The following is a 27,217-nucleotide window of genomic DNA, read 5'->3' as shown; positions in this document are numbered from 1 at the left end:
CCAAGTATAAGTTCTGTAGGGCATGCTAAAACCATGGTAGTATGTAACAGTCTGAATACATTTTTATTCAATACATGCCCCTATCTAAATGGATGGAGACAAGAAGTCTAGGAGGGTATATACCAAAATGCTACCTGTGATAATCACTTTAGTAAATGAGTATGGATAGTTTTTATTTTCTTTCATCTATTTATAGTGATAGACATGACTCAAATGTTTTTTAATTCTTTTCTTTGGTGTGCTTTAATTTTCTTCCCACAAACTCTTTTTTGACAGACAGTAATTAAAAGATTCATTAATTTAGCTTAAATTCATTAACTAGGAATTTGGTAATGTAGTAGAATTTAGCTCAAAATGAGGGAGATACGCAATGACAATGCAGGCAGGCTACAAGAGAGCTGCACAGGTGAGTACTCGATCATTCTTAAAATAAGACAACCAAAATGATCTCTTCTATGATGTAAGGCAGGGAAGCCTAGTTTACTTATCTTTATACCCGCTTTGTGCACCCAGTATTAGGTGCTCAAAGTTTAGCTGAATGGAACAAAAGAAGAAACAATCAAATGAACAACCATCTTTCTGAGCAAGAATGCTCACCATGCTACATTTTTGGTTTATGTTCCAGTCCCCAAGAGTCCATTCCCTAACTACTTGCATTTTCATAAACCAGCGCAACAGTAGGCACAGTGGTGAAGATCTCAGTCTGAAGCCAAGCTACCTGGGCTCACATTCTGGCACCAGCAAACTGAAGAGCTAATGACTTGAGCAGGTTACTTACCTTCTATGCCTCAGTTTCCTCATCTATAAAATGTGAGAAGAATCACAAATCCTATTTCATAGGATCGTTATGAAAATTTTAAAGGGCTTAGAAGAGTACCTGGACCTTCATACACTGTATGAGTGTTTGCTTGGAGGGGGGGTACTTTTACTGCTACAAAATGGTCAGCAAATATGGGGTAATTTAGAATTAAGAACAAGGTATAGCTGGTTTCTCTTGGGCATTCTTAGGTTTGTAAGATCTTAAATTGTATCTCCATAGGTTTGTGGAATTTGATGTTATATTTTTTTCTCCTTGGCTAAAAAATAAACTTCAATATTAAAATTTATGGTAAATATGCTATTAACTTTATAGCACAAGTATTCTTTCTCTGCAACATACACTACATGGCAAAGTTACATACAGGTTAATGACTATTTAAGTCTGCAGTAAAGTGTGACATGATCATGCCTACATGCTATTTCAGAAAATAAAAGTGGAATGGCAATGTAGAAGGGAGGAAAAAAACACTTCACATTTGAGCATAAAATTTAATTAATGCATTTTAATAGTTATATTATAGTTTCAATATAAAAGTACACAATTACTCAAAAGCATTCCAGACACTGTTTCTCACTTAAGTACTACAAAGAAATCTACTCAAATTGACAATTAATTAAGTTTTAAGTAGCATTTCCAAGATTTCATTTACACGTTACTCCTTTCTTCCTTAGTGATCTCTCTCCACCCTCAATATATAGGTTCTACTTACCATTTTTACAAATTTGCCATTCAAATATTATTTATTAAATTTAAAAAGAGTGTATAGCAACAGTTAGCTCTAAAAGGTAACACTACAAAATCCCTTCAGGCCTTTAGCTGTATAAAATATCATTATCCTGATTTTTTACCAATAAAAAAATCAGGTCATGAAACATATTTTGGCAGCAGAGGGATTTTACTTGTTCCATATCTGTCTAAAGACTGTCTTGCTACTAGCCAGGGTAATATTTTTCCTCTTTCTTTTTTTCTCTGCAGTGCATCTAAGTTTAGTGACAGCCGCATCAGGCCTTCCTAGTCTCAGCGCAAGCTCAGTGAAAATCTGGGATGTGTAAGTGGAAACATGAGAGACCGCTTTATTTGGCAGTGCTTTGGGAAAAAAAAAGGCAGGACAAATGGCAAGGCAGTGTTTGGACCGCAGGATGAACAATCAATAGGCAGAAAGCAAGATAGAGGCTTCCTCAGCTTCTGGATCGACAATCGACAGCTGAGAGACTATTTTTTGCTATGGTTGACTAAATATGGTCAGGGAAGAGAGAGGCACAAGAGAGCCTGTTTGCCTGGGAGTGCATGTTTCAAATGCTTAGCTGCCTATAAAGCTGTAAGAGTTCAGCCTGTGGCCACTGAGGGAAGAATATAAGTTAACCTTTGTAGTGACCATGTGGAAGTCCTGACCTTGCTTGCAGACTTGACCTCTGGATATGACAAGGTAGCTTCAATACAGATCTACCATTTAATCCTGGAAACTAAAACAAACAAACAAAAATCTCACAGCAAGAAAGATGCAGAATATTTCCTGAGAAGTCAGAAGACCCCAATGTATTCTGGTGCGCAAAGAAAACAGGGTGAATGTCTACAGTTACTTGGGGGGAGAGCAAGGTGTGTTTTGGTTTTTGTTGGGTTTTTATGTCTTTTTTAGATTATAAAATTAACCTCCTCTGCAACTTTTTCCCCAATTCTGAAGCATTCCATCTGAGAAATAAGTGAGGTTCATTTTCTTGGCTGTGGTAGCAACCTTCCTCCGTTGCTTAACTTTCTGTCCAGCAGATACAAGGTGCTTATAACTGTGCAATACTAGTAATACGACATTCCAAATCAAATGGCCAACGCTGATTCAATTTTACTGTAGTTTTTTTTCTTTTCCCTTAAGCATAAGGGAAGGGAGAGGGAAAAGATGGCTGACTTATTTTTGTTTGTTCATTTGTTTTTCAAATTTATCTTAAAAGGTGAGGTTCTGTGTTCACTGTTTCTTCCCCCTTACTTCACCCGGCTCATGAAAAGAAGCGCTAATTCAGCAAATAGAGTGAAGAAACAATCAAGATGAGATGGCTGCTGCTGATGTGACTCTCTAGGTCTTTATCTCTCTTCCTGCTGCTAACGCTGCATGACACTAAGCTTACAGGTAACACAGCACCACAGGCCTGTACTTTTAAGGATGCTTATGACTTTCTGCATGCTTCTATTACTGCCTCGATACATGATTTTATTGTTAGATTAAATTCTATCTGGGCACAGCCTAGTTTCACAGTTCAAGTAGAGAGCTTATGTAGTATAAAAAGGAACGCTGTTAAATATCATGAGAGGTAACTCTTGATCTCAAACTTGCACAAATCCATTCCTGTCATTTACATTATTAAAGAGTTCGTTTCTATTGTTTCAGATTAAATGGTGGTTTTGCATCCCTAGTAAATCACATCCTGCTTCCAAAGTATACTATCGTTTAAAAACTATTAACTATTTCAAGGTTTAGTCAACCAAGATACTTGGTAGATCACAAAATACTTTTTAATGCCAACTCTAATAGTTGGGCACAAAAATAAATCAGAATGTGCATGGTGAAATTCTAACTCTGCATTGCTGAAACTGCTGTAGTACTGGGCTATCTGCTGCTACATTCTGATTTGCTCTCTATAAGCTGCACTAGCTTTTTATCACAGGCTGCAGAAATCCTACTTTCTGTGTCTTTTCTTCCCCTCCTTTCTCAAATAGGAAAACTTCTCATGGTTTTCTTTTAAATTAACTTTTTAATACCACAATAATAAAAGGCAACTCACCAATTACAATTTCTTTTCATGCTAAATAATCAAGCTAAAACTCAACTGCTCATAGGCTAATACCTTTCAGCTGTTTTTAAGTGAGACTTTGGACAGTACTGTTCTGGTACTTATCCTTTATATTAAAAAAAATCAAAGAATTAAAACAACTCAGCTCACCAAAATTAGATATTAATTCATCTATCTAAGTTTATATTTAACCCAAAAGGAGCACCAAAGTGCAAAATTCAGGTAAGTAACTAATAAAAAGAAAGGAACAACAAAGAAGTTTTCAAATGATCATGAGTTCTTACCTATGGCCTTAAAAAAACTAACAAATAAATCATCATCTTTAAAAATTCAGTTCATTCACACCCTAAAAAGATCTGGTTTTTCTCCTTGTCTTTTCAACTTTAGAGTTAATATCAGAAGAAGTACTAATTGGCTGTTAAGTTTTTAATAAGATATTTAGTTTGTAAAAAGAATTTGCACCAAATTAATTATTGTCTACTTGTAGGATCTAGAAGCTAACTACAAAATAAGAAGAAATTTCCTCTGAAGACTATGAAGAAACACTAGGCTGATCTTACCAATATCTGAAATACACTCTGTAAATCCCCACTGATACTATGGATCTCTTGCAGAACCAAACCAGGACAAAGTTCAACAGATAACTGGTCAAAGTTTAAAAGTGTATGTCCACCAAGAACAAGGAAGCATGAATGGCACTAATGCCATGCCTCAGGTAAATTTGTTATAAAGTTTAGTCTTTGATAGTCTCTGCAAATGATCTACCATTTCTCTCCATCAGTAAGCTGAATGTTTTACTAACCAAATGGGAAAATAAAACATTTCATGTTTTTACAGCTAACAACTTAGTAATACCTACTCAGAGTACATACTTCTTTATGTACCCATATGAACATACAATGCTATGGAATGTAAAGAAGTATGTATTTTTGGTAGGCAATAAACCACCAAGAGGGAACTAGAATGCAGCTATGTGAATGACCTTCATATGGTAAATTAACCTAATATCAAAGAGATGACCTTTGGTAATACTAATACCAGAAATGTACCTACTACTTACAGATGGAAACTAAATGTTGCTAAGATTTATATTTTGTGAAGAAAAAAAGTTTTACTGAAGTAGATTTAAAATTATCATGAAATTCCTTTTAAATCTTTTAAGTTAAGCATACTACATTTTACATTTTTTAAATTAAGTATTCACATGATTAAAATTTGAATACAAAAGAGAAAAGAGTATTACTAGTACAAAACAATGAGGGATACACATGACCTATTTTCTGTCTCCACAATTTGACATTAATTTAAATGTATCATATCAGTAGTGTTGACTGATTTAACAAAAGCCAACTTCATTTGCATTTCAACAGCTCTTCTTCTTATTTTGATAAATTTATAACTTAATAATATCAGAGGAATTTCTGAAGCAAGTTTTGCTGTTTTAGGTTTTCTTTTTGAAAGCTACAGACATAGTTATGATTTTAAAAGGCTATCTTTCAAGTAAAATTCTGCTCTCAAAGGAAAAAAAACTGGTCCTTGTCCTTCTCCCTAATCCAGTCTCCACTTTCAATGCTGTGTAAGTACTTACAATGAATCAAGACATAAGATTTATTCATGAAAAATGACAAAATTCTGGGAAATAGCTGTAAGTCAACAGGGCACATTGGTCACAGACTGCCAAATATTTAAAATAAATTAATTTATTATCTATATTATCCTTGAATTTGCTTTCTCCAAAGAGGGCACATAAAATGAAAACACTATAGTCAAGAAACCAATTTATACAGAAAGAATAACCATCTTTTATTAGTATTATGCAATTATAATTCAATTTTTTATAAATATGATAGACCTACTATATATAGTATGTTACATAATTAAAATACTTTTTTGTATTTTATATAAAATTTATTTTGTACAATATATATTTATATACTAATAAATTATGATATAGCTCTTAGCAACAATTTATAAGTAGTACCTACTTTAAGCTACTATAATAGAATTTGAAAAAAGAAATACTAATATTAATATTCATATATTCTAATCATTTCTTACTAAAAGTTTTATTTTGACTGGAGTATTCAGACGTATTACATGTATAAATTTTTTGTGTCACAGTTGAATAGAAATGGCTATAAGGTTATCCAATTTTCTGTTTAATAAAACAACTAGATAATTGTCAAAAGATGATTTTCATTTTATCGGCAGATTATAAAGAATGAGAGAATGACTATTAGATATGGTAGCATATAAATTATTGAATATTTATTGGAAATTACAAAAAGTTCATAATTTTAAAATTCCACATTTTCAAAGAAAAAATCAGTTCAAAGCTTAACTCACTCAAGAATAGCCCTTCTTTCTGATCATCTACAAAGAGAATGGCAAAGCTGCATATTCCATTTGTTAAGTTTAACTGTACATGCCCTAAATACCAAAAACTGACAATATATACCTCAAAAATAGAGTTTCCTCTATAAAACTACTCAAAGGGTATTACTACACCATGTTTTATAATAAACAATTATATTCCTCATTCTTTAGGTATAAATGTTTTTAATAATTATTTTAAAACATCCCAGCAACTAAGAATCTCGTTGCTACAATATTAAGAGTATATAATCCCTAGAAAATAAAATGACAGTATCTGTTATTCATTTGAAAAGATAAAATTATACACTGATTCTAGTGCTTACAAGTTTAACTTAACATACCTAAGAGTATTTTCAATCACTCTAAAATGTCACATCTATCACTTAGATCAGCTGTTCATTTTTAACTGAGTACATAGTAAACTCTGGGCATCTGCTGACACTGGTGTAACTCAAACATTTCAACTGTCTCACTGACAGGGATAACAGATGCTGACATTATCAAATGCTGTACTATTTTTTTTCCACGGCCTCTCCTTGCCCCGATATGGCCAGTATATGAACTGCCATCCAAAAGCACACTTGAGCAACTGGATCTGCTAAACGGCTCCCATATAACTAGTAAAAATAGAAGCCAGTTTTATTGCTATCATCAGCACTGAAGTCCACGCAATTTAACACCTGTTTCATTTCTATTAGAATAAATGATGGAAATAATTGTAGTCACATTAATTTCACCAGCAGCATGATACTCATCAACCAACAGATGGAGAATATACTTAATATGAGAATTGTTTGAATATTGCCTGAATTAGTGTTGACCTTCTCCCAGTTTGGTTCAAAACAGATAACTATTTCTTTATACTTCACTGAGAGCACTTATAGGCAAACTATAACTGCTCAAACTTTTATTTCAAGCAAGTATTTTCAGAAGACATCCCTTCCCAATACTGAAATCCCCTTATAACAAAAATTTGTTCTACTGAGTTTTTAGTTTTAATACTCAAATTCATGATTATTACTAACCACAAGTCAATGTATTATTAAGCTGATAATGAGAAGTAACTAGGCAAGCTGTACCCAAAATGACAGAGAATTCAGTCAAGGAACTAGACCTTTAAAAGGGTTAAATTATTAACCTATGATTAGTAACACTACATAAGCAAAAAGAAAGAAAAATAAGCTATCATACATGGCAGTTCCTTCCAACACAAGTCTAAGCAACACACCGAATATACGTGTCATCTATTTATAAACCAAAGTGCAGAGGTACTTTCTTAAGGCTACTCATTCCTCCACCCCGTCAGCAACTTGCTGTTAGTCCTTAAGTATAATACTAAAAAAAGCAGCGGCAGTAGAAAAGTATGACTAGCAGTCTCTTCCCTAACCTATTTCGCTTACTTATTTGGTTTACTGCCCAAGGATAAATAGATAACATTACTCTGATACACAAGATCTATTTGCTCTTTTAAATGGTGTGAGTTTTGAAACAGGTCACTGTCTGTATTTAAGAATTAAGCAAAAGTGTTAAAAATAAAGACGTACGTTGATAACTCCTTAATGCACTAACGACGTGTTAAAGGGTAAAGATTTCTGCACGACTAGAGTAGGGAATAATAGGAAAAGTGCCTTCAAAACATAAAGTTTTACATTCAATGGCTGAAATACTGATATGAGAATCTCTTAACATTTGTGGAAGGACCATAACCATAATTTTTCAAATAAAAAACATTTTAACTGTTCTGGGGACCCAAACTAGCAGCACTGCAATGCTTTGCTAGAGCTGGTAAAATGGAACCAAATCGCCTCTTCAATGGATTTGGTCCCCTTCAACCAGCTGTAGCTATGCATTGATTACTACAGGACAGCCAGCGTTTTCATTTATCAATATCAATCACATCAACTAATTTCAACTTATTTAAATTACTCAGATTGTGGTTTAAATCAAATAATTTGTTACTGTTAATTCTACTTGGAAGAGCCATAATGGTAAATAATGTTTATAAACAGCTTTATGAAAAATGTGTGCATGACATAAGGCTTTCAAATAAAATTATTTTATTCATTTATGGTCTCTTGGTATTAAATTTCTTATCCTTCAGAAAAGAAATGGTATTGAAATGTAGACTATGCCACACAATTAAAAAAAAAAAAACTTCCTTCAAAGGAAGAAAATATCTGGGAAGGTCACCTGAAACCATAACAGGAATGTCACTGTGGGGGCACGTACATTTTTAAATTAAAGAAAAATGTAACATTATATAAAATAAAACCCCAGAAATGTTGAGTCACTACCTTCCATATGATTAGCATTTAATTTTACTGCTATTTAATAGAACATTGATAGGTAAGGTGGAAAAGGAGATGATGACACCGCAGAGCACCTTATAGACAGACTTAAACAGAAAGTATCTAATTCTTCTGACCCTGAACCAAAAGACTTTAATCCTCAAAAAAGAAACAAAATACTAATAAGCATTGCTACCTTTTTACTTATGTAGATATTTCACCTCTCCAAACATGTTTCCTCAGTTGTAAAATGAGAAGACTTTTTTTTTTTTTCTAATTGAGTTAAAATGGTTTCTTCTGTCTTACAACATCACTGGTCAGTACCAGGAAAGAAAAGCCAATTTTAAGAATACGAAACTTGATATAGAAAAAAAAGAACTCAAAACAACCCAAGTTACAATTACAACCAATACATAACTTGTGTTATCTTCTGATATTCTTTCGTGTCCAATTAAAATCACACTTTATTGGGCAATGTACAGTCAAAACTGCATAAAATGTCTTAAGGAAATAGGAATAAAGAAGTTGTGTACCTTTAACTAAAGCACCACTTTGTTGTAGAATGGAAGTTTTTTTCTTTCTTTTTTGTGTCACCTGACACCAATTATCTGGTTGGAGGAGTCACTGTTATAAATTTCCAGAGGAATTCTCAAGAATTAAAGAAACAGAAGTAGAATTTTTTTTCCTCCTTGTATAGGCTTAACATTATTAAATATACTATGCCTATTCTCAATAAAGTTAAACAATTCAAAATATTTAAAAGTTACTTCCTAACACTTTAATTTTCAGTCTATCAAACTTTATAACTTAAAAATATTATAACCTAAATTAAATTCCCTCAAGAAAATCTCTTTTTGACCATCCTAATTTGAAATAATTGCTGTTTCAACTCTTGACCGTTTCTCTACAGAATTTATATTTTAATTGATCATATACTCCCATGATATCTAACACTGTTCTGACTGTCAAATTAAGACTAACATGTATTGAGTCCCCAGTATAGTCAAGGCATTACAGGAGATACACAGATAAATATTTGTGCCCACAATTTTAACAGAAAGAAACATAAAAATGCACATACTAAGGGACAGCACAAAGCAGATTATAAGTGCAACAAAACAAAAACACAGAACAAGGAAGTATAGAGCAAACAGAAAATAACTTCAGTGATGATATATATAGGAGCTCGGAAGAAAGTTGGTTAAGAAAAAGAAGGAAAGAAATCATAAAAGAAAAAGAAGGGAAAGGGCATCTTAATGAAAGAAAATGCTTAATAAATGAAGGAAGAGAACAGACAATTTTAGGGAGAGAGAGTAGTATAGTGTAGCTGAAGGGCAAGTTGGGCAGAGGGATTTTAATTAGCAGGAGATAAAGTTAGAAAGACAGGCTCATGAAGCACAAGAAGTGAGCTTGATATATTAATACATTCTTAGATAAATCATTCACTGTCCACGTGTTCCAGTCTTGCCTCACATACAGACCGTAATACACAGAAAATAATATAAAGTGGCTAAGATCAGTGATTCTGAAGTCAGATAGGCCTTGCTCAAGTTCCAACTGTTCCTCTAGTCAGCTGCATGATCTTGAATAAGTAAATTCATCTCTTTATAAGCCTCATATGCTTCATCTATAAAATGAGGATATTAACACCTGCTTCAAAAAGCTGTTCAAAGGACTGAAATGAGATAATGCATGTACACTACTAGCGGCCAGGCATGTGGTAAATGCTATCATTATCATCTTTTATTTGAAAGGCAGGGAACATATAATACTACTGTGTCTCCTTTACAGTGCCAACGTATGAAGTGTTCAAATATTTGTAATTTGAAAAAACAAATCAAGATATAACCTAAAACACTGTCATTTATTTCATCCTAGATTATACACTGATTGTTACAGCTACCAACAACCAATCACAATAAAATCCTTTTGTTCTCTGTGCTCACCCTCTAGTGGTGATCTTAAGAAGCTAAAAAAGAGCAAAAAAAAAGTAAAAGGAAACATGATGTAAAAATGCAATATGGAACCAAAGAATAAGAATTCATGGTGTTTATAGTTAATAACACCGCATTGTACATTTGAAAACTGCTAAGAGAACAGGTCTTAAAAGTTGTCACCACAAGAAAAAAAAAATTGGAACTATGCGTGGTGATGGATATTAACTAGACTTACTGTGGCGATCACTTCACAATATATACAAATATCAAATCATTATTTTGTAACACCTGATACTAATATAATGTTATATGTCAATTATATCTCAATTTTTTAAATTTAGGGTAGATTAAATTATGAAAATAAACTTCTAAGTAAACATCTCCCTCAATCAATATATATGGGCTTGATTCAACTATAAACAGAAGACATCTAATGTAGAATTTTCTAAAATGCTTCTCAAGGTAAAGTTGTTCCAAAAAATTCATTCATAGAAAGTTCTAGGTTAAGCAAAGCTAATAACCATTTTCCTTTTCTGTGAGACTTCGCAGACCCTTTATGAATTCTATGACTTCCCAAAAGTCTTTCTCGAACTTTAACCAGCAAGCACTTTTTTCAGTAGACCACCTATTACTATAACAATGATTGGAGGACCTCTATACTAGAAGTTTATAGGTAATTATATTATTAATAAGAAATTAGGTAACTTAATAGTTATTTAGCCACAAGTTTAAAAATAAAATTACCATGCAAATAAATAACATGGGGCTAGAGGACACCTGAGAATGATCTTGAAGAAACATAAATCTCCAAATGGAATGCATTTTAAATTAAATCTTTAGAATATAAGCAAGTATTCCTGATACTTTATATCCATGTTTAATATATATTTAAATAGTCATTTCATAATACTTGTATTAGTTTAACCAAAAAAAAACCATATAAAACTGATCTATTTAATGAAGTTCATAACTTCCACAGACCTTAAAACAATTTAAAACATTAAAGTAAACCAAAATTATTTCCTCATAAGTATCAGAAAAAGAGAACCAGCAACAGGAAAATATTTTTAAATTGCATATAAAATAGTAAAACGTGACATCTTTACCTGGGATTTCCTCTTAGTGCAGCATGGTGTAGAGCATTAAATCCATTATTATTTGTAATGGTAACATCTGCTCCAGCTTCCAGAAGAACTGCCAGGATATCATCACGTTTCTTACTTATTGCATCGTGAAGAGGGGTATCACCTTCAGAATCCTTTTTTTTTTTAAAGTTTAAAGAGACTTTCATTAGTTCTTTTTCAATTAATCAATATATGTAATGTTAATACTTATAAATGAACTACTGAACAAAGAAACAAAAGCAGAAGCCATATCCAACAACCTGTTAATAAAACATGCTGTGTGTTAAATTTTAAAATGCAGGCAAGAAATATTAGCCTCATTATAGTAAAGAAATTCCTACTCAGTCTAGATGGAAAAGACAATAAACATGCTGTAGCTTTCCAAAGAAAATGAAAAATAAAATCAAAGAAGTACCCTCAACTATAATTTAGCAAATAACAAAATTTAATGAGGTGGAAAAGCTGCCCCCCATCATTAGCTTACAATGGCCTGCTATACCACATTCCTACCATTAATTGTTATACTCTCCAATCCCACACCAAACCTACACCAGTCTTGGGAGTCCCATAGTAACGCATTTAAAGTCAGTGGTTATCAACCTTGGCTGCACTTTAGAATCTGTGGGGAGTTCTTAAAAAATCCGAATACCCAGGCTGTTCTTCAGACCAACTAAGCCAGAATCTCTGGGGGGTGAAAGCCAGGCATCAATCGTTTTTCAGAGCTCCCCAGATGATTATGTTGTGCAGTCACAGTTGAGAATCATTAATCCAAATGTTTTCAAAGGGCAGGAAAGTGGCTAGTTAACTCAAAGTGAAGACAAATGAAAAACTGACAGTCTCAGTCTACATTTTTCTCAAGGTACTTTTTTCGTTAATCAATGATTTAGCAATAAGTTGTTATTCACTATCAGTCATCTGGATAAATGGGTAATTTAGACCTTTTTCATATCACAGTCATAAATACTATTCTCAGTAAAGACATATATAGCCTATCCTACGGCATATACCATGGATGCCAAACCCAGTCTTCCACCTATTTTTGTAAATAGTGTTACTGGAACATAGCCACACACATCCATTTATGTATTATCTACAGCAGCTTTCAGGATACAATGGCAGTGTTGGATAGTTGTGATAGATATCATATGCAAGCCTAAAATATCATCCAGCCCATTACATAAAAAGTTTGCCAATCTCAGGTATTTATTCATCCACACACATAAAAAATTCCCAATACAAGTTCAATCCAACAATCCAACTTCTATCCGCCTATCTGGTGGCAATAAAAATTCACAGTCTCCAACTTGAGATGGGCTCTTAACATGGCTGGCATAAGCTTCTACAGGTCCTCATCTATCCTGCCTTCTGTTCCCCACAGTAGCTATTCCAAACCTTCATCATTCTTCTCAGTCACCCTTTCTACACCTACCACTCCCCACTCACTCTCAACAGATGACTTTGCCTCCCATCCAAGACAAAAAAAGTTAGCAGGTATAAATTCCCACTCCTTCAACAGATTAACTCCCCTCAATTCCTCCCCCTATCCTCCAATCCAGCCATCCACTCAGAAGCTGTCGGTTCCCTACTCCATCAGTTCCAAAATGGATATACCTCAGAAATATCAGTCTGTAGTAACCATCTAGCTAAACAAAATCTCTGATTCTTTCAGTTCTTCTCAAACCCTCAGTCCCATTACTCTGGTTCTTCTTCTTCATTACTTCTCTGAGATCTATCCAATTTAATTCACCTGGTTGCCAAAACTTCAGATGGGAAGAATCATTTCTTAGGTGACTCTTCCTTCAAAAATTAGGTCCTACTACAAATCAGTCCTAAAACCCTATATATATTTTCCAAATCAGAAAATCTTCCAAGACTGGATTAATGACTAGACCCAGACTCTAAGATAAATTAAGCTACAATTAAAATACTTTTGATACCTCTGAAGTAACTATAATGAAATGGTGAAGCTCACTGTCATATCAATAAAGTTACATCAAATCAACTCAGAGCTGATATTTTCACAAGTCCCCATCCCCAATTCCCCCAAACAAAATCGATTTACTGACACTTTCTTAAAAAAGTCTTTTCTAAGAAGGAATAATTGCCAATTTTATGACATTCTATACCTTCAGTATCATTTACTATGATTGATCATACAAAAAAGAACTGAAAACAAAAGAATGCTTACCACAAAACCTAGTACTTCCATTTAATAGAATCCTAGCAGTACCTGAAGAATATATTCCTTTAAAGGTTTTACCTGAAGACTGGGATGACAGCCAAAGTCCAATAAAGTCTTCACCACCTGAAGGTGACCTTTATTGACAGCAATATGAAGTGGTGTCTGCCGGCGCTTGTTTCGTGCATTCAGATCAGCGCTGCCTCGGTGCAGCACTTCTATAACAGCACCTTCATCTCCAAAAGCTGCATGGTGAACGGCTCTATCTCCATCTTTATCCTAAACAGCAGCATTTAAATCTGAGTCAGTGAGTGAATATTTTAGAAAGAAAAATAAAACTCAAAGCTATAATAATTCATCAAGAACCATATTAATGTGAGAAAAGAAAACAGAAAACAGAATGGAGCCAACAAAATAACTAGAAATTCGCTTGAATCATGATTAACTCCAAAGATAAATGATGATCTGGATCATTATATCATGCACACATATACCAGACCAATAGTTATATCAGAAGTAGCTTGATTCTTCAGTACTCCTAATTTATCAGCCATGATGGTAAACCAACATTAGAAAATGTTAAATCACGACACAACTATATGAAGTTTTTTTCATTTTAAAAAATGTTACACAGATTTTTTAATAACATAAAAATTACGCTAGTGATTGAGTAATTAAAAAAAAAAGAATGAATGCCAAACAGTATGATCTCAGCTAGCTTTAAGGGGGAGAAATATATCAACATGTTAACATTGGTTATCTCTGGCTGGTGAGCATACACTTTTCTGTATATTTAAGAACAGAAAAAAATTAAGTATTTCACTTAAAGATAAAAATGAAACATAAACAAGTACAATTCTATACATCCAAAATTCCAAAACTATTTCAGAGGAATCCAGTAGCAATGCCTCACCTTCTGCTGGCATATTTCTGAGGAGATGAGAGGTAGAAAAAGACCCAACTGCTTTAATTTTTTTCAAATGCAAGAAATTGCTTTAAAAAAAAATGCTTGTACTGCACCATAAAGATAATATGCACAGTCCATACCAAAAAGAGCCTCATTACCTTGCTAGATGCAGATGGAGAAGGATATTATAAGGGTATTGTCTTTATTCCATACACATCTCAAATTTTAATACCCAGATGTAAGCATACTCTCAGACTTTCTCCAACCCATGGTAGCCCCTGGTGGACTCTAGTTTTTGCAAGTGATCTGAAACTCCACATGGCACTCGAGCTTATCTGAACTACTTTTCAAAGATAACACAGATAAATACCGCTGTGGTTAAATATATTTAAAACAAATGAACAAAACAGTTGCTGAATTCAAAACAGATTTTGGTCTTTGCATATTTTCTCAAACAGATACTAAAAGTAAAACCACTCAAGTAGAAGTCCATGACGACTTGACAACCATTCTTGAAAAGGTAGGAAACCAAGACTCAAGAGTACTTCTACCTTACTAACATTCCAGATAAACAAGGTTAGGAGTTTTTGTTACCTCTTAACATTAAGCATAAAGGAACTGGCAAACTACCACAGGAAAGATTTAAGATTCAACTCTTGTGCCTCTGAGTAGCATTATATTTAAACATTCCAGAAAAACAAGCTTCTTACAAAAAAAAAAAATGTTTGTGTGTATGTATTGTTAACCTCTCTAGTAACACATTTCAGTATTTCAGAATCTTAGATGTAAGATCTTCCTAACCTCCAATCTGGATTTATTTTCTGTTATAATTTTTAAGCCTATCTAGTGGTACTCCTAGCATTAAAAATGGGAATCCACTAACACTCACTGAATAAAAACAGGAACTATTTATGAAGTGTACCATATATTTATGATTGTTAGAAAACTGCTACCGAAACACTTTTATGCAGGTTCCGTCAACAATTTGTTTACATTAAAAAAACCTTAAAATCCAAATATATGTCAAAGGGAAATACATAAGGAAAGTTTAAAGATTTTGTAAAATACATATACACACTAGAAAACAATTAATTTCCAGATTTTTTGTTTATTTGTGGGTTTTGGGTTTTTTTTCTTCTTTCTTTTTTTCTTGCGGTAGGCGGGCCTCTCACTGTTGTGGCCTCTCCCGTTGTGGAGTACAGGCTCCAGACACGCAGGCTCAGCGGCCATGGCTCACGGGCCCAGCCGCCCCGCGGCATGTGGGATCTTCCCGGACCGGGGCACAAACCCGTATCCCCTGCATCGGCAGGCAGACTCTCAACCAGTGCGCCACCAGGGAAGCCCTAATTTCCAGATTTTTATTCTAAATTAGAAAATCTCAGTTGAACAAAGACCTTAATTTACAGGTTTTGTTGCTTTCTTCCGAATTTATCTTAAATATTCCAAAAAACCTCAAACATTGAGGTCATTATTCTGTCTTTGATACTGCCAACAAACGAGATGTTGAGGGACAACACAATAGCTCACTCCCAAAAGGTTACCTAAAAAGATCTGCAAAGGGCCTCAAATTAAATCTTAAACTGATCTTGTTTCTTTCTATCCCCTTGCTCCTTTGTTTCCTCTCAACCTCCAAAACCTGCTCTTGCTCTACTCTTCCCTATCTTAGCTCATAAAACCACAGACTGTACAGTCAACAAAATCAGGATCTGTAGGTCATGCTCACCTACTTCCTTTCCCTGAACCCCTAGGTCAAACACCAAATTCTATGGCTATCTATTCTCTCTTGTCCAATTCTACAGCTAATTAATTCAGACCTTCCTTCATTCTCATTCACTTGACCTACTGTCATATCTCACCCAGCATTCTTACCCCAATCTATTCTTCACACAAAAAACAGAATTCTCTTTGTAAAACACAGAATTTATGTTTAAAACTCTTTAACGTAACTCCACTATATAAAGAACAAACCTCTTTTTTTTTTTTTTTTGCAGTATGCGGGCCTCTCACTGTTGTGGCCTCTCCCGTTGCAGAGCACAGGCTCCGCACACGCAGGCTCAGCGGCCATGGCTCATGGGCCCATCCACTCCGCGGCATGTGGGATCCTCCCAGACCAGGGCACGAACCCGTGTCCCCTGCATCAGCAGGCAGACTCTCAACCACTGCGCCACCAGGGAAGCCCAAGAACAAACCTCTTTTAAAGCCTACTTCTGTGGACCATTCCAGACTCATCTGCTGCCATGTTCCCTCATATATAAAACTAACTTACCAACTTACTTCACCCCATATGTTCATGTGCTGCTCTCAGACTTCAATGCTCTTATTCATTACCTTTTTGGTTTGAAAATACACATTCTTTAAAACTCAGCTCAGGTAACTCCTCTCCTATGAAACTTGCCCTGACTCTCACAAAATTATTTTAACTCTTCTTCTGTCATATCACTAATCACACTACAGAATAATAATTTGTTTGCAAGTCTGTCAGTTTTATTTGACTGTGAGCTTCGTGCAGGCTACAACTGTGTCTTAATCATCTTTATTCCCAAGACGTATCATAGTACCTACTACTAGTAAGAACCAAAATGGGTGTTGAATTGAATCCTTAATATGCCTTAATAACAATCATGCATTTTTTTCTCAATCATTTTTTAATGATTTTTGATTGTGGTAAAATACAAATAACATACTTGTGTCTCTGCATCTAAAATAAGTCTCCTATAAACTGCGCACAGTTAGAATATTTTTTTTAATCCATTCTGCCGTCTCTGTCTTTTGGAGTTTAATCCATTTAAAGTAATTACTGAGAAGGAAAAACTTCCATAATTTTGCTATTTGTTTTCCATATGCCATACAGCCATTTCCCCCCCTCATTTCCTACATTACTGTCTCTTTTGTATTTAGTTGATCTTTTGTAGTGAAATATTTTAATTTCCTTCTCATTTCCTTTATGCTATAACTGTTTTCTTTGTGGTCACCACACGGATTACATTTAACTTCCTAAAGTTATAACAATCTAATTTGAATTTATACCAGCTTAACTTCAACAACGTACAAAAACTCTACTTATTTACAGCTCCATCCCCACCCCTTTCAAGTTACTGATGTCACAAAATTACATCTTTGTACACTGTATGCCCCAAAACACAAGCTAATAACTGTTTTTTAAAAATCCATCAGTCTCTCAAATTATGTAGAAAATAAGATGTGGAGTTACAAACTGTTGTTAAATAATGCTTTCTTTTATAATTGCCCTTGTATTTGCCTTTACTGAGATTTTATTTCTTCACACGGCTTCGGGTTACTGTCCAATAATCCTTTCATTTCAACCTGCAGGACTCCCTTTTGGGATTCTTACAAGGCAGGTCCAGTGGCAACAAACTCCCTCAGCTTTTGTCTGGGAATGTCTTAATTTCTCCCTCATTTTTGAAGTACAGTTTTGCTAGATATATGATTCTTGGTTGACAGGGGTTTTTTTGTTTTTTGTTTCTTCCTTTTTAGCACTTTGAAGATATTAGCCCACTATCTTCTGGCCTCCAAAGTTTTTGGTGAGAAATCTGTTGAAAATCTTAAGGATGTCTTATAAGTGACAAGTCGCTTCTCTCTTGCTGCTTTCAAGATTCTCTCTTTGTCTTTTGAAAGTTTGATTATAATGTATCTCAATGTGGGGCTGAGTTCATCCTATTTGGAATTCATTCTGCTTTTTGGATGTTTATATCTTTCATCAAATCTGGGGAGTTTCTAGCCATTGTTTCTTCAAATAACCTCTCTGCCCCTTTCTCTCTTTCTGCCTTCTCTTTCTAGGATTCTCACAATGTGTATGGTGGCCCGCTTGATGATGCCCCACAGGTCCCTTAGGCTCTCTTCATTTTTCTTCAGTCTTTTTTCTTTCTATTTCTCAGACTTGATAATTCCCATTGTCCTATCTTCCAGTTCACTGGTTCTTCCTTCTGCCTGGTTAAATCTCTCCTTGAATTCCCCTATGAATTTTTCATTTAAGTTCTTGTACTTTTCAGCTTTGGAATTTGTTTTTAGTTTCTTTTTAGGTGATCTATGTCTTCACTGATATTTCCATTTTGTTCACACATCATTTTCTTGACTTTCTACACATCTTCATTTAGTTCTTTGAGAATCTTTACGACAACTGTTTTAGAGTCATTGTCTAGTAGATTGCCATCTGGTTTTTCTCAGGTATATTTACTTGTTGGTTTATTTTTTTTTCCTTTGAATGGGCCATACTTTCCTATTTCGCTGTTTATCTTGTGATTTTTCTGTTGAAAACTGGACATTTGAATCTAATAATGCCATAAGTCTGGAAATCAGAGTCTTCTCCTTCTGCAGGGTTTGTTTTTGTTTTTGGTTTGGTTTTGACTGTTTTAGTCTGTCTTCATGCTTACAGCCTGAGGTGTAAACTTAAGGTCTCCTTGGGTCTTTTCTGAGCCTGCACCTTTCCTCAGGTATGTGCAATGCCTTTCTAATTTCCCTCATATATGCAGTTGCTTTTGAATGTCATAGTCTTTAATGCCAGGCTCCCAAAAGGAGAAAAAGAGAAAAATGAGAGGGGAAGCAGAAAAAAGCAGGGTCTGCTTAAATCCTCTGGAAGTAACTTCAGCCAATGAGGAAGGGCTTGCAACAATGGGAGGGTGCAACAATGGCTACCCACCTCTGTGCCTGCACCTCCATAATCAGAAGCAGCAATCAAGGTAGAACACCTTGCAAGCTGATCTAAGAACACATACCTGGCTGCCTGTCACTGGGCTGGAGGGTGGGGTATGTGTAGCTCCTGCTGAGCTAAGAGCTGAAATTGACCAAAATTAACCACAATTAACCCCCAAGCCTTCCCTTGGAAGTAGCAAGCCTTCAACAGAAGCCGGAGTTCTAAAATAGTTACATCAGAAAGATTCTGCCAGTGAAGTTGTTGTCTAGATGGGGAGATGGATTCCTAGTACTTCCTACTCCACCACCGTCCCAGAATCCTCTTGGTAACCATCATGATTTTTCCTTTTTTTTGGCTGCATTGCGTCTTTGTTGCTGCACGCGGGCTTTCTCTAGTTGCAGTGAGCAGGGGTTACTCTTCATTGCAGCGTGTGGGCTTCTCACTGCTGTGGCTTCTCTTGTTGTGGAGCACAGGCTGCAGGCACACAGGCTTCAGTAGTTGTGGCTCACAGGCTCAGGAGTTGTGGCTCGCAGGCTGAGTAGTTGTGGCACACGAGCTTAGTTGCTCCGCGGCATGTAGGATCTTCCCGGACAAGGGCTTGAACCCATGTCCCCTGCATTGGCAGGCAGATTCTTAACCATTGCACCACCAGGGAAGTCCCCATGATTTTTGCCATCAATAAAATTAAATATTTCCTGAACTCACTGATACTTTCAGTAAATTAGGTCAACTATTATATTATTAGGTCAATATTTTATTATTCTCAAATATAGTATTGTACTTCATCTTATTTTCCTTAAAACTTGTTCAGTTAATCAAGATGCTGGTATTGTGATCATATTAAAACCTTTAGATTGTCTGGAAATGGTGTATTCTGGTTTGTTCGTTCATTCATTTATTCATTCCTTCAATGAGTATTTACTAGGTGCCTACTATGAGCTCAGTACCGTTCTGGACACTGGAGAACAACAATGGGCAAGATAAAGTTCACCCTCATGGAGTTTACATTGTAGTGGGGGAGACAGAATATTATAAATGAAATAAGTAAATAAAATGTAAATGTTAGGTAGTAAAACGTGCCAAGGAGAAAAAACAGCAGGGAAAAAAGATTAGATAAGACAGCTAAGGGATGGCCCCTCCCAAGGAAGGTTTGAATAAATACCTGAAAGAAGTGAAAGAAGGCCATGAAGATATCTGGGAGAAGAGAAGTGTGAGGAGACCAGCACAGTGGCAGCAGGAAAGATGAAAACTGTTTAAATTCTGGATATATTTTAAAGAGCCAACAGAATTTAGTGATAGACCAAATGAGGAATATGGGGAAAATAAAGAGGAATCAATGAATGACGATTCTTAAGACCCAACCTGCACAACTAAATTTACTGATAAGGGAGAACTATAAAACTATGATATGTCCCCTTTTAAAACCTGACCTTTTTTATTTGGGCAATCTTAGATTGCAGTCTGCCTTCCTGTAAAAGGCACCTTAACGACTGTTTTCTGGGTCTTATAAATCAAATCTTTCTCTTGACATCCCATGTTTTTAATAGTGCCAGTATTTCAGGGGGGGCATGTAGGGAGGTGGGAAAGCCTCTAGTCACAACCTGAATTAACATGGATCCCCAGGAACCATGTATACCAACTCCTAGAGCCATCCTGGATGTTCTTATTCTGAGTTCTGACTTGTTTTTAAGAAAAGAATTTCCTTAAACTGACCAGTCTTAAAGTCCACTTGCCTGTTCCTTTTCAGATTACAGTTAAATAAAATGTTTACACAGTTTTGTTTTCATTAACTAGACAAGCAGAATCAGACGGAATTAGCATCTGGGGTTTTTTTGAGAAACTGTGCTAACTCCCACTAGTTGGAAAGAAATCTTTAATAAGAACAGTCAGGGACTTCCCTGGTGGGGCCGTGGTTAAGAATCCACGTGCCAATGCAGGGGACATGGGTTCAAGCCCTGGTCCGGGAAGATCCCACATGCTGCAGAGCAACTAAGCCCATGTGCCACAAATACTGAGCCTGTGCTCTAGAGCCCGCGAGCCACAACTACTGAAGCCCGTGTGCCTAGAGCCTGTGCTCTGCAACAAGAGAAGCCATCGCAATGAGAAGCCCGCGCACTGCAACGAAGAGTAGCTCCCGCTCACTGCAACTAGAGAAAGCCCGTGTGCAGCAATGAAGACCCAACGCAGCCAAAAATAAAACAAATAAATTGATTAATTTAAAAAAAAAAGAACAAACACAGGTAATAATGACACTTTAAATTCCCATTGTGTTCTACATTATAAATGTTATCTTAATTATTTCCCTTACTCTATTCCCCAACCCTTTCAGTTATTTTCATAGATGAGGAAACTGAAGCTTATACCAATTAAACTTTTTGCCCAATATCATTTTAGACAGCAACAATACCATTAAAACTTGGGTTTTCTGACAATGTCGAGTACTGTTCCCTACTATTAATATTCTCCATTAAAAGAGTTTTCATTAACCTTAAATAATGAAACCACCTAAAGTTTACTGATATCTTCAGCATATATTTGTACTATATTTGAAAAACTTACTGTAAAGAACACACTTTTTAAAACTGGGCTTCCTTTCCATTAAAATAAATCCTCCACACCTTTACCTATTATATTCATCAGTAGGGGAAAAAACAAAACAAAACACCTGAGTCCCTGGAGAAGCAAACATTAGCTCACTCATATCAACATACCTAAGATCTCACAGTCCTTGGTGCCTTTAACTACACATTAAGAAGGAAACAGAATGTAATCCTACTGTACTCAGTAGGTCATACATGGAGACAACCAACTTTCCAAAATAGCTCTGAGTTTTCCCTAAGAAAAAGAAATAGGGAAAAAAATGTAACCTTATCACATATTTGAAAGGTATAATATATAGCAAATAATTTAGTTTAATAACAGCTTAAATCAACTAAAATCTGTAATAGTTATCTATATTAGGGGCCAACAAACTTTTCTGTGAAGGGCCAGAAAGTAAATATTTTAGGTTTTACAGGTTATATGATCTCTTATCACAACTACACAACTACTCAATTCTGCAGTTGTAGCACAAAAGCAGCCATACACAATAAAATTAATTAATGGGTGTGTTGTGTTCCAATAATACTTTAAAATACAAATGAAGGGCTGGACTTGGCCTGCGGGCTATAGTTTGCAACCTGTAATCTATACTATCTTGAGCTCACTTCCTGATGGAGATGAAAAAAATTAATACAGATACAGAATGAGATAGCTAGACAACAAAATATATTATTCTCTTTATTCTTCAGCTAACCTCAAAACTTTTAATAAAATTAGATTTTTAAAAAATCATTGTTGGGCTTCCCTGGTGGCGCAGTGGTTGAGAGTCCGCCTGCCGATGCAGGGGACACAGGTTCGTGCCCCGGTCCGGGAAGATGCCACATGCCGCGGAGCGGCTGGGCTCGTGAGCCATGGCCGCTGAGCCTGCGCATCCAGAGTCTGTGCTCCGCAACGGGAGAGGCCACAACAGTGAGAGGCCCGTGTACCGCAAAAAAAAAAATAATAATAATCATTGTTAAATTATCGTGTCTACATGTGTTAAAGGTACAACAAAGTTTTTAGAAAAGAGTACTTATCTTCTAGGATACATACTAAAATATTTACAGATTAAATAATATGATATCTGGATCTGCTTCAAAATAAGTCAGTGGAGGAAATGGGAGGCAAGAGGGTACAGATAAGACAAAATTGACCAGGAAAAATAACTGAAGTAGAGTAATGGGTACACAGGATTCATTATACTATTCTATTTCTATACATGTTTAAAATTTCCAATAATAAAAAAATTAATAGCAACCAATCAACTTACAAACAAGCTAGTGCATGATGAATCACAATTTCAAGTGCATTCATAAAATTAACTATTTTCTCCAACTTTTAAACCAGGATTTCCCAACCTCAGCACTACTGACATTTTGGACCAGGTAACTCTTTGTTGTGAGAGCTATCCTGTACACTGCAGGATATTTAGTAGCATCCTTAGTTTCTACCCATTAGATGCCAGTAATACTCCCCTGCTCCCCAGCAACCAGTTGTGACAATCAAAAATGTCTCCACAAAATGCCCCCGTGGGACAAAAATGTGCCCCAATTAAGAATCACTGTTTTTGTTTGTTTGTTTGTTTTTTGCGGTACGCAGGCCTCTCACTGTTGCAGCCTCTCCCGTTGCGGAGCACAGGCTCCGGACGCGCAGGCTCAGCGGCCATGGCTCACGAGCCCAGCCGCTCTGCGGCATGTGGGATCTTCCCACACCGGGGCACAAACCTGTGTCCCCTGCATCGGCAGGCGGACTCTCAACCACTGTGCCACCAGGGAAGCCCAGAATCACTGTTTTAAACAAACTATATTGCTGTTTATGACAGACAATGTTAATTCTTACATTCTAGAAAAATGAAACTTTGATAAATTTTTGTTTTACTTTTAGTCAATGAATTATATTTATATTTCAATCCAATTTTTAAATGTAGTTTTCCCTCTACCAGTTGGGACACTATGTTATTGATTTAACCTGATGTGTAAATATTCCTTTTTCACACTATTTCTACAAATTACATCTGCCTACAATGGTTTTTAAAACAGAAAATGCACAGAATGGAAATCCAAAGGAGGAGGTATGGTAGAAGGCCACCTGTACCTTACTGCTTTAGTAAGAGATGTGGTTTCCAAAGTGAAAGATAAATTATTTACAAACACCTAGCCTACTGAGCTTCACTCCAACTCCAAGCTTATGTGTACAGTAATAACTAACCATTTGCTTTGTATTTGAGTTCAATTAAGGAAAAAAAAAACCTACTCTTGAGAAATAGTGCTAACTTCGTTCCCCACACCACAGCTGCATCCCTATTCTACACAACGTCTCATATAGTTTACAAACGTATAATATACTAATTTAAAATTCAAGCTCTAGGCAAAAGAAAAATTCCAACATCAAAGATGACTTATTTACACCTGCAAAACCAATGGCTCTTTAGTAGCTGTCCAACAACTCAAGATACATACAACTGGGGAAAAAAAGCAAAAATAATGTAAGACTTCTCTTTTCAAATATGTCATTAAAATTTTATAATTAGTAAAAACAGGCTGGTCAACAAATTTAGCCCTCAGAAATTCAAATCCATATTAAATAGCTTCCTCAGATGAGAGTGTCATTGGACAAAATTGCAACCTTTTACCTAGTTAAACTTTGATAGAATTTGGCTTATTCCTAAATAATCTTATATTAGACTAAAACAAATGTAATTCTAATATATATTCTTTAAGTGATGAGGTTATAGTTAACTACAACAAAGGGAGCCATGCGTCATACCAGCCATACAATGAAATTCCAATGATAGTAAAAATCATTTATTTCTCCTTTAGTAAGAATATACTCTAAATTAAGCACATATATACACACATAGAACAATAAACATGCATTATAAAAATCTTCAAAAACCCATAAAAGATCAGGAAACAAAAAGACTGAACAAATTCTAGTTTTCCTTTTTCCCTCAGGAGATCAACAACAACAACAACAAAAGGCCTCTGAGTGTCACATATCAGGAAAAATCTTGCCGCACAGGATTTACATTCCTATTCCCTCAATTTCCCCAGCGTGACTCATGGGTAAATCCAGCTGGGCTCCCAACAACATGGTGGTTCTACCATAGCAAAGGGAAACTCAACTATCTTCACTTAGGGTTATGCCTAGAGTACTGAGCGATCACAGAAAAACACGAAATGCTTCAAGCTGTCTTTTGTCAAATTTTTCTTTTCAATCAGAAGAGCCTTAGGTTAATATGAAATTTCAAAATGAAAAAAATCCATCTCATGATAAGAAGTACCATTTCTAGGACATTAATTTTTACTTAAAATATTCTTTAAGCTTAGTTTTAATTACCTCTGCTTCTACATCCACATTTTGCTTCAAAAGTAACTTCAAAATGTCAACATGTCCATTCTGACTAGCAGCTTGCATGGCTGTGTGACCAGCACACTGTCCATTCACCTAAATAAAAAAAGAAAGGATGAAGGAATGTCACAAATCAGAAAGAGCCAATATATACATCAGTGTAGGTTTAAAGCCAGCAAATTACATGATTCTATGAAAACGATTTAGGTTGGTGTTCTATATATCCTAGCATAGATCACCAGAAACTGGTTTCTCTAATTTAGGGAGGGATACAGGCACTTTGAAATTTCCATTGTTCAAAGAGTTATGAAAACTTTTAGGCAGTCTGCAAAGGTGAAAATAGAAAAGAAGGAGGAGAAGAAGGGACAAAGGGAAGTAAGTTACATTCGTTTTGTATGTATATGTCTACTTGAATTATTAAATCTCAGAGTCTGTTTCAAAGAAGAAAAAGCAATGAGGTGAATGGAAAAACCTTTAGAAAAGATACTGTCTGCTACAGTATAAAGAAATTCAATTCAGCCAATATAGCCAAATGCTAATGGTAGTTTGACAAATGCAAACTACCATGAAGCATACATAAGTGAGTTACCAGGGTAGCTATACACAACTGTTCTAATATAAAGCAGTAATTTTCAACCAACCTTTTCTTCACTTCAGATGTTGTGTAAATGCATTACTTATTCATGGATACATCCAAGTCTAAGTGTCATTCCTTAATCCCACTACATTCACTCCCATCCATAAAACCTTTTATAAAAAATGGCTAAGGACACCAATTACTAATATAAGAAAAGGGGGATATCATTACAGATCCCATGGACATTAAAAGGATAATATGGAATATTCTGGAAACTCTATGCCCACAAATTTGATAGGCTAGACGAAATGGACCAATTTCTTGAAAGACACAATCTGACAAAACTCACACAAGAAGAAACAGACCACGTGAAATGCTTGTGTCCAATAAAGAAACTGAATCAATAAATTAACTTCGAAAACCAAAAGCACCAGGCCCATATGGGTTTACCAGTGAATTCTCCCAAACATTTAAGGAAGAATTATACCAATTCTCCACAATCTCTTTCAGAGGCTAGAAGCTGAAGGAAAACTTCCTAAGTCATTCTATGAGGGCAGATTTCCCTAATACCAAAACCGGACAAAGACACTACAAGAAAGGAAAACTACAGACCAGTATCTCTCATGAACACAGATACAAAAATCCTCAACAAAATGTTAGCAAATCAAATCCCGAAAAGTACATAAAGAATTATACACCACAACCAAGTAGAATTTATCCCAGGTATGGAAGGCTGGTTCAACATTCAAAACTCAATTAACGTAATCCATCACACGAACAGAGTTAAAAAGAAAAATCACATGATCGTATCAATAGATGCAGAAAAAGCATGTGACAAAATCCAACACCCATCATAAAAACTCTCAGTAAACAAGGAATAAAGGGGAACTTTCTCAATTTGAAAAAGACTAGGTACAAAAAAATTACAGCTAGCATCATATTTAATGGTGAGAAACTCCAAACTTTCCTATTAAAATTTGGTACAAGGCAAGCAGGTCCACTCCCACCACTCCTTTTCAACATCATACTAGAAATCCTTGCTAATACAGCAAGGCAAGAAAAGAAAAGAAAAGGTATACAGATTGAGAAGGAAGACAGGAAACTGTCCTTGTTCACAGATGACATGATCATCTATGTAGAAAATCTTAAAGAGATCAAAAAACTCCTGGAACTAATAAGCAATTACAGCTAGGCTGCAGGATACAAGGTTAATACACAAGTGTCAATTGCATTCCTATATGCTAACAAACAAGTAGAATATGAAACTGAGAACATAATATCAAGGCACAGCAAAGGAAATCATCAACAAAATGAAAAGGCAACCTACTGAATAGGCGAAAATCTGTGCAAATCATATATCTGATAAAGAGTTAATATCCAAAATACATAAAGAACCCATTCAACTCAAAAGCAAGAAAAACAATTTGATTAAAGAATGAGCAGAGGATCTGAATGGACATTTTTCCAACGAAAACATACAGATGGCCAACAGGTACATAGAAAGATGCTCAACATTACTAATAATCAAGGAAATGTATAGAAAAAAACACAATACCATCACATTACCATTATACCCCCCAAAATCAAACACTAAAGTATAAATCTAACAAAATATGTATAAGATCTACATGAGGAGAACTACAAAAC

At 35.3% G+C, this 27,217-nt stretch overlaps 1 protein-coding gene across 1 annotated transcript in view; it reads right to left on the bottom strand.

Moving 5' to 3' along the window:
* MIB1 (MIB E3 ubiquitin protein ligase 1) overlaps positions 1–27,217 on the bottom strand; it is a 110,810-nt gene that overhangs the window by 35,599 nt on the left and 47,994 nt on the right. Inside the window, exons 10-12 of the mRNA XM_082640413.1 lie at positions 24,982–25,089; positions 13,586–13,783; positions 11,308–11,459 (exon numbers count right to left, since the gene is read on the bottom strand). Of these exons, the coding sequence (XP_082496539.1) occupies positions 11,308–11,459; positions 13,586–13,783; positions 24,982–25,089 (458 nt within the window). The remainder of the gene's footprint in view (positions 1–11,307; positions 11,460–13,585; positions 13,784–24,981; positions 25,090–27,217) is intronic.

This window comes from Mesoplodon mirus (assembly GCF_964341445.2).
Source record: "Mesoplodon mirus genome assembly, chromosome: 13".
NCBI lineage: Eukaryota > Metazoa > Chordata > Mammalia > Artiodactyla > Ziphiidae > Mesoplodon > Mesoplodon mirus.
Note: the sequence above shows the minus strand (reverse complement) of the source record. Positions and strands in the feature narration are given on the sequence as shown.